At 43.6% G+C, this 8,234-nt stretch overlaps 1 protein-coding gene across 1 annotated transcript; it reads left to right on the forward strand.

Moving 5' to 3' along the window:
• The first annotated feature begins 996 nt into the window (after nt 1-996).
• Nucleotides 997-7,110, forward strand: PTHLH (parathyroid hormone like hormone). The gene is made up of 2 exons (XM_068402289.1): nt 997-1,097; nt 6,684-7,110. The coding sequence occupies exons 1-2, from the start codon at nt 997-999 to the stop codon at nt 7,108-7,110; spliced, it is 528 nt and encodes a 175-aa protein (XP_068258390.1).
• Nucleotides 7,111-8,234: the final 1,124 nt, after the last annotated feature.

An 8,234-nucleotide genomic window follows, 5' to 3' on the forward strand; every position in this document is an offset into this window, starting at 1 on the left:
GAACTTGGCCGGAGTCCTTAGGGTCTGCTGAGTGCATGTGCTGTCGGGTGTTTCCCTTTCTTCGCTCCTTTTTGATTCCGGCCCCGGGAAGCGCTGATTTCTAGTCTCCTTTTTGGCTGCGGGTATCCCGCCCGGGCTCTCCCTCTCTCCGCACATGTTCCTAGGGCGCCATCTCTTTGCAAAACCTTGCGTCCTTCCGCAGGTCTCCCAGAGGCTGCTTCGGAGCGTGTGAACATCGCAGGCTCCAGCCCAATCCAACCTGCGGAGCCAAGCATGCTTCCCAGCCCCCGAGCCTCCCCGGGCTACCGCTCCGCTTAGACCTCTCGGGCTCTCCATCCGGGCAGCGCTCTTTGCTTGAGTTCACTTTCCTTGTCACAGTTCTGGATTCAACTTTGCAGAGCAGAGGACGTGAACCTGACTTTTTTTTTTTTCCAGAGGTATACTTAAAGACAGATGTATAGATGCATATCCCCCGCCGCCTGACTCTCTCTCCGTGTGTGTGTGTGTGTGTGTGTGTGTGTGTCCGCGCGTGTGCTTACAGAGAAGAGGGGAGCTGAGCTGACTTTTGGGAATCTTTCCTTAGCTGCAAAGAAGGCTGCTTCTGCAACATAAAGCCCTGAGACAGCGGCTTAGTGGACTAGAATTGAACACGGCTCAGGGACACAAATAGACGCGCTCCCTAACCCGGTTCAAATATGAGCTAGCTGAGTTTTTTTTAACTAATATTGAGAGAGATCTTGCATCCCGGCAGCAAGAGACACAGAGAGAGGGAGGGAGGGAAGGAGGGAGGGAGAAGCAGACAGCAAGGAAAGGAGAGAGACGGAGCGAAGTTCGGAAGAAGTGAGCCGCTGCCGAGAGTTCAGAAAGTTTGTTTTTCCTTCACAGCCTCGGAGCTGGTAGAGCCGAAAGCGGGGACTGCTTGAGGACGACGCTGGCGCATGTGTCCCTCGGGACTGACCTCCCTTTCCTTGCAGGTTTTAAGACCCGGAGGATACAATGTTCACTAAACTCTTCCAGCAGTGGAGTTTCGCTGTGTTCCTGCTGAGTTATTCCGTGCCCTCTTACGGGAGATCAGTAGAGGGAATCAGCCGCAGACTGTGAGTTTCCTCTCTTTTTTTTTTCTCGCTTCGGTGGCGGTGCGGGTGGGGAGGAAGGTGGCCGGGCCCCCCCGGGCCGGCAGCGCCGGTGCCGGCGGTGGGAGCAGCCCGGGGCGGGGGGGCGATTTGCAGCCCCCAGCAGCGCTCCCGGCGCGGCTCCGCAGCGGAGCGGCTCCGGGTTACCTGCCCCAGGTGCTCACTGGTGGTGTCTACGCGATAGGCAGAGGGCGTTCGGGACAGGGAAAGAGCGCTTTTCAGCTGTCTGAACTTAGAAAACATTTGGGAAGGAGGTGTTAAAGCTGAGGGTCTCTTCTTCCGTGAAGAGCAGCAATGCAGCGGTGTGCTTGTCCAGCGTGTGCTACTGCCCGTGCACCTTTCTGCTCCCTGGGAATGTCCTAGTAGGGAGCATCCCGTTTTATCAAACTGCTGGATGTGACACTAAGTACCATATACTTCGCTGGCACTGGCATGGAGCCAATATTGAGAAGGGTAGGGGAAATACGCAGTAGTGAGGGCCATCATGAAACTGAAGTGCTGAACAATTTATTTGGATTTCTGCCTCTTCAGGGGAAAAAAAAAAAAAAAAAAGAATTTCCAAAGGGAGTCCAGGATCTGACTTGGAGGCAGAAGCATATTTTTTCATAAATGATAATCTAACTTAAGAGAGTCTGTTCAGGAAATTACCTTTTTGCTCCTTCCAAAATAATCAACATGGTTTATACTAATATCCCCTACACAAAGTGCAGAAGATAAGCCATTGGGCTGATGTAGGAGCAGCTGCCTCACACATCTAACTGACTGGCTTTCACTGGACTTGCATCAGATTTTATGAGGAAGAAACACTTCAGTTTTACTGTGGATCGCTATGTTGTTACTAAGTTCAAAAGGAAGTCAGGTTGGAGAAGGCAGGTTGGAAAATCCAATCACAACTTATAGGGAAACATGACAGAGCAAACAATTTCAGACGGGTTTCCTTGTAACTGTGTTGTTACATACATACATAAGGACAAGATCTCCAAAGAGCACTTCCTCTGCCATTTAAGCAACCAAAAAAATCCCCCAGGTGTAGTGACTCCAGACACACCTAAACTTTGGCACCGGGCAGACAGCTATTACAAATGTCTTACAGCAAATTGTGTAGAACATGTTATTGCTGATAATGCTACAGTGTATTCTTCCCAGTCTATTAATGCTTAGCTGTTTTGTACTCCTGCAAACTGTTGTTGAGCTATTTCTTTCATTTGAGACCATTTTCTTCTCTTGGGATATAGAGGAACCAAACTTCAGTTTCAGAAATAAAAAAATGAAAATAGTTAAAGTACAGTCAAATGCTGTATTTCCTTGGCTAAGAAACTCTGACTTGGATCTAAGCCAAATTAATTTTTTAAAAAGTTAGATTTCCTAAGAAATACTCTTTCTCTTTTTGAAGCTACCGTTGTTCTAACACTTGTTTTTAAAGATCAGGTTTAGAGGTCTTCCCAACATCCCCCTTCCATCCTGACGGGGGGAAAAAAGTGGAAGCTAAACAGTCAAAATGCATTTCTCGGCTCCCGTTTCGCTATGGCATGTAAAACACCCACAAAAAAACAGTTAGCTGTCAGTTAGTGGCATTCACGTAGTTTTGTTTGTGGGTACAGCACAAACACAGACACCGCACTCAAACATGTGTCCTGTTTTAATATCACCACAAACCATTCCTAGAGTTAATGGTTAATAACTCACTTAAGCCTAGAGATATTTTTTTTTTCAGTCAAAGGCTTAAGCTAGTAATGGATGAAAATACTGAAGCACATTATTATAGCCATGCAAAAATAATCAAAATGACATAGGCCTGGTTCTACAGGCTTTACTGAGGCAAATCTCCCATGGAAAGCAATAGCAAATTGTCCCAAGAAAAGATTGCCAGACATATTATTTGTTGTAGAAATGCTTTAGCTGCTAAAGAACTTCTGAGAAACCCAGTAATCCCTCAAAGTGAAATTAGATATTTTTATCAGCATGCCCAGACACTGCAGCATCATGTCCCCAGATCTGTTCAAAATATTTTTCCTAACCCTGAGATAGGTTGAGCAGATTTCCCTCCCTTTGGAGCCAGTCTTGCAAAATCCAGACAGAGAGCTGACTGAATCCTTTCCAGGTTTTTTTTGCTGAACCTTACGATCAGGCTAAACATGAATAGTCAAGGGTAATAATGGCTAAATAAGAGCAACTCTGAGACAGAAAGTTGTTGCTTGACGAGTGTTGCCTCTCAGTGACACTAGATATCTAGGGAAAAAAAAATAAAGAAGGAATGTGCCTGAAAAGAACAGCTTATCTGGAAGTACATGAAGTCAGGATAGTCGCAAGCCATGGATTTCTACTGTTTTCCCCATAATGAGACACTGAGTCTTGTATGTGCATAGTGTAGTTGGATACAGTAATTAGTTTGGACACTCCAGTCAAATAGAAACCATCAACATCCTTCTCTCAAAAGTGCCTACCACATGTAAGCTTAGCATTTACTGCACTTGGTTTGGGGTCAGAATCTTTTTCCATTTTATAGAAGGATGGAAGGGACCTCTAGTGGGTCATCTTCACCCTAACAGCCTGATATTTTGTTACGTATCGTACCCAATATGTGAACGCAATCATTCCAGTTTCCATTGCCTTCCTACTCTGTGTGTGTGGGTGAGATATTGTTGATATCTCCATTATGAAGCGCATCTTACATCAGCCTTCTTGGGCAAGTACTTTTTCTTGATTTACAAACACAGGATCTGTTTGAATAACTGAGGCAGAAAGAGGCAGAAGGTCAAAGAGATATGTATCTACCACATCTTCTTTGTTTTAAGGAGATTTTTTGATCTAGAGCATATGAAGGAAATTGGTAGGCAAAATGTAATCCTTAAGTCTGGCTGAGTAATAAAAGTCATGTGAAATGTAACACTACGTAATGTTATACGATCATCTGGAATAGCAGAATGTTATTTGGAGCCAGACTCGATGCTAAATATCATACAGACATCTAAACAGAAACCCACCCTCTTTGGCACACTAACCCCTCACACGTCAGTCCCTGCATTATTTTGGAAATGCATACTCACTCAAGATGTAGATCTTGTAATGCTCTTCGACTGCTTTGTGTGTACTGGAACCAAATCTTTAGGTTTCAGCTCTGTAAAATGGAATAGCCTTTCAATCAAGAGGACTTTAATAACAGGCTTTAGAGATTCAATATTTTGTCACAGCAGGTAAATTGACCAAATAGTCATTACCAGATTAAGGCAGCTTTAGGTTTTCAATGATAAAAGGAATTATCCTTGGTACTTTACAAGAGGCAGTAAGAAAGCTTTGCTCATCACATGAAACATACTGGTTTAGACTCAATAAAACACTAAGATTTTTTTATGCTTTTTATAAACTAGAAAAGCGAAAAGAGAACTGCATTTCCCATGCAAATATCCTGGGAAAATAGATTACTGAAGCTGGAAGTGTAATGTGAACCACAATGGACAGCTTGACAAGCAGCACAGAAGTATGCCACTCAGAGGAGTCCAAGGTGCTAGTTTTATTAGCATACTTGCAAATCAGACTGACCTTAACGAGAAGGTTGTTAGAGATGACTATTGGAGAGCTTCAGGGCATGCACTGGTCAAAAAAAGTCTCCTGGGGGAGATCTTGAGCTTGTGTTAATGGTCACAGCTGCACTGAAGAGAAAGAAACAATATGGGTTCAGCTCAGTATTAGCACATTGTGGTTTTGCTTAGGGTCATTGAGTTGAAGGGCATAAAATACTTGCCCTAAAGCCTGAAGTCATCCAAAACTGATTTTGGGACACTTAAAGCATAGACAGTGTTTGGTGAAATGTGTGCTCACAAACCTGAGTATATCTAGGCCTGATTTTCAGCAAGTGTCTCTACTGCATGGCTTCATGAAAAAACAACAGTCATCTTTCAGTCTCATTGTGGAATGGGGGGAAGCTGCTATTTGAATTTTACGTTGAGTATTAGAGATGTAGTATCACTTGAAGCCATCACTTGAACCCCATACTCAAAAAGTGCAGCTCTACAAAGACAAAAAGTGAAGGGGATGCTCTTAAACCAATGCTACCTGAATTTGCAAATTTCAAATAGCTTTACTGTTGATCAAATCACAAATCTAAAGAGTTTAGCTGAAGGGACTGAGAAAGATAAACTGCAGAACACTCCCAATCATTTAGCATACTATCTTTGTCCAGGACATTTTGAAACCTGGTAACGTAGCAGGATAATTAGGGATGGGACAGAAGGAAGGGATATTCACTTTATGTGTCTTTTCCCATTTCACCCACATGCAGAAACAACTTCTTATCCAGCTAACTGACCAAATGATTATACCACAGGCAAGGCAGTGAATTAATTTTCTTTGGCCAGTAAGAATTCGATCACATGCAGTACCCTGATGCAAGATGAGAGGATACATAGCCCGTCTCAGCACACTGAAGTAGGACAATTGGAAGGATAAACTGTATTATAGCATTCATGGGAACATAGCTAAAATCCCAGCTTGTGCTTTTTCTGTGGTTCACAGTGCAGCTGTGCGTCTATCCCACACCAAGGAAAAAGCATATATTTTCTCACGGTTATTTATTATCCAGGTGCCACTTGTATCTTCTTTCCTCAGATGTTTCATACCTTCTTTGCCAGTACACCACCTCTAAAAGACAGATAGCTAACCATCTCCCAGTTCCTCGAAAACAAGCCAGAGGTTAGTGAACCAAAAGGTCATGAACTCTGGAAAAGTACCAGAGACCCACTCAAAAAAAACAGTGAAGAGAGCTAGCATGAAACTCAGAGAGCACAGCAGACAAGAAATTTGGCCCCAAAAGTTCACGCTTAAAGGAATACTAAAAAGGCATCTAAAACCATAATTAGACACAAGTGGCCAAGCAGTAAAATCAACAGGAGTGGCTGAGGCTCATCTCTGCTGATGCTCAGGCTGCTGCCTCTCTGGATAGCTCATTATGGACTGAAGTGCCTACGTTTTAGGCACCCGAATTCGAACATATTTCCATTACGCTTCTGCTATTGCACTTATTTAAATTTAGAAATGAAACGCACTTTTATGCATTTATTTATGTTTTGAAGTACATGACTGAGCATAAGAAAATTATTAGAATGATGCTGTGTAAACACTGCTTCCGTCTTCAGTAGAAGTACTTGTAATTCCCTCTTTTGCTTGACTGCAGTGCTCCATTATCTGATCCTTTAGTTTTCCTATCTCTGACAACTGTCTTCCTGCTTTTACTGCCTGAAGTGTGATATATTAACAGTTGTAATGCTTTCCTAGAGCATAGCAGTGACTATTCCAGCTCCAGGTCCAGTGGTGGGTGATTGGTCAGCTGAGAATTATTACCCACTTAGGTCTTTCCCTTCTCTGTAGGGAGCAGCTACTCTGAGAAGCAGGACTTGCTCCAGCAGTCTGACTTAACTGGATGTCTCCAAGCCTGAGAGCTGGTACACAGTCACTATGGCCACCACTGCTGGAGGAGAGAGGAGCTCTGCCAGATACCAGGCAATAACCAAAACCTAAATGTTCTTTTTCCCCTCCTCTCTTCTCTTTCTTTAGCAAACGGGCTGTATCAGAGCACCAGCTACTGCATGACAAGGGCAAGTCAATCCAAGACTTACGAAGAAGAATATTCCTTCAAAATTTAATTGAAGGTGTCAATACTGCAGAAATCCGTGCAACTTCGGAGGTTTCACCTAACCCTAAGCCTTCTACCAACACAAAGAACTACCCTGTCCGATTTGGCAGTGAAGATGAGGGCAGATACCTAACTCAGGAGACAAACAAATCCCAGACCTACAAGGAGCAGCCCCTGAAGGCATCGGGAAAGAAAAAGAAAGCAAAGCCTGGAAAACGTAAGGAACAAGAGAAGAAAAAGAGACGAGCCCGCTCAGCTTGGCTAAATTCTGGTGTGTATGGAAGCGGCACGACCGAGAGCCCACTCTTGGACAACTCTGTTACTACACATAATCACACTTTAAGGTAATTCTGCTATATCCTTTTGAGGGGCATACCACATATTAACTGAAATTCTTATTCTTTGGTGTGTGAGGCCAAGGCTTCCCTCAAACCTGGAGTAATAGCACAACTTGATGCTCATAACTGGGCAGTGGCTTTTCAAGCAGTGCATAGTCTCAAGATGCTTTCTGAAGGTAAGTAAGTACCCTTTCCACTTTGCACTAGTGACAGTCTTTCTTTCCTATGACAAACAATTCAAGTACACCACTTATTGCCAAAATGAGCTTCTCAAAGCTGAGTGGGTAGTAAGTAAAGTTATTTCTGCAAAAAGCAAGCACATCTTAGCCATTAAAATGTCTTTTCCCATTTTAACTGTAGTGTCTCTCACATCAGATCTTGGTCCCACACTTGGGCCTCAGCAGATTGAAAGCTCTGAGTTTTATTTAAAGCTCTGCATCTATAAAACAGTGAAGTTTTCTTTCCTCTCTCTCAACGCCTCCCCTTTTTGGCAACTTTCCTACCCTTACTTTACAGTTTTTCATTTTACTGTTTAACCTTAGGGGAGAACACGGAAAATTTCTCTCTTAGTAATATCTGCAAACAACACAGACCAGCCTTTAGCCATAAAATTTTCCCTGCCATTAGGACTTTTTAATTCAGCTCCATCTTTTTGCCAGCTCGTGAAACAATTACGTTGCTGCTGAAAAATGTTGAGCATTGCTTTTGGAGAGAGACGTGCTTCCCTCATGTATGACAATGAAGGTTTTTCAGGGCAGTGGTGATCTGGAGGCTTCATCCTAGGTGCCCCAAGTGACTCATCCGCTTGCAGTCTTCTCAGCTTAAGTGGAAGTCTGCACACTTGCAATCAAAGCCAAGGAGTCCACTCCTCAGTTCTCCTTAAATATTTGCATTTTCAACTGAAAAAAACCCTCCCTTTTCTCTCCTCCTCCCCTTTACTTTGGAAGAATAGAGACATAAGAGAAGTGCCACTTGCTCACAGTAAATCCCTTAGAAAGAGGCGCCAGCTGTGGGATTTACTAAAATCCGGTCTTGAGTTCAGCTTTACAGGCCACAGTTTACAACATGCTCCATCGCCTCAACTTCTGCTGGCATCTACTGCAGTTACTGGCATTCAGGGCTAGGCATTCAGTG

This window comes from Nyctibius grandis, chromosome 5 (assembly GCF_013368605.1).
Source record: "Nyctibius grandis isolate bNycGra1 chromosome 5, bNycGra1.pri, whole genome shotgun sequence".
Lineage (NCBI taxonomy): Eukaryota > Metazoa > Chordata > Aves > Nyctibiiformes > Nyctibiidae > Nyctibius > Nyctibius grandis.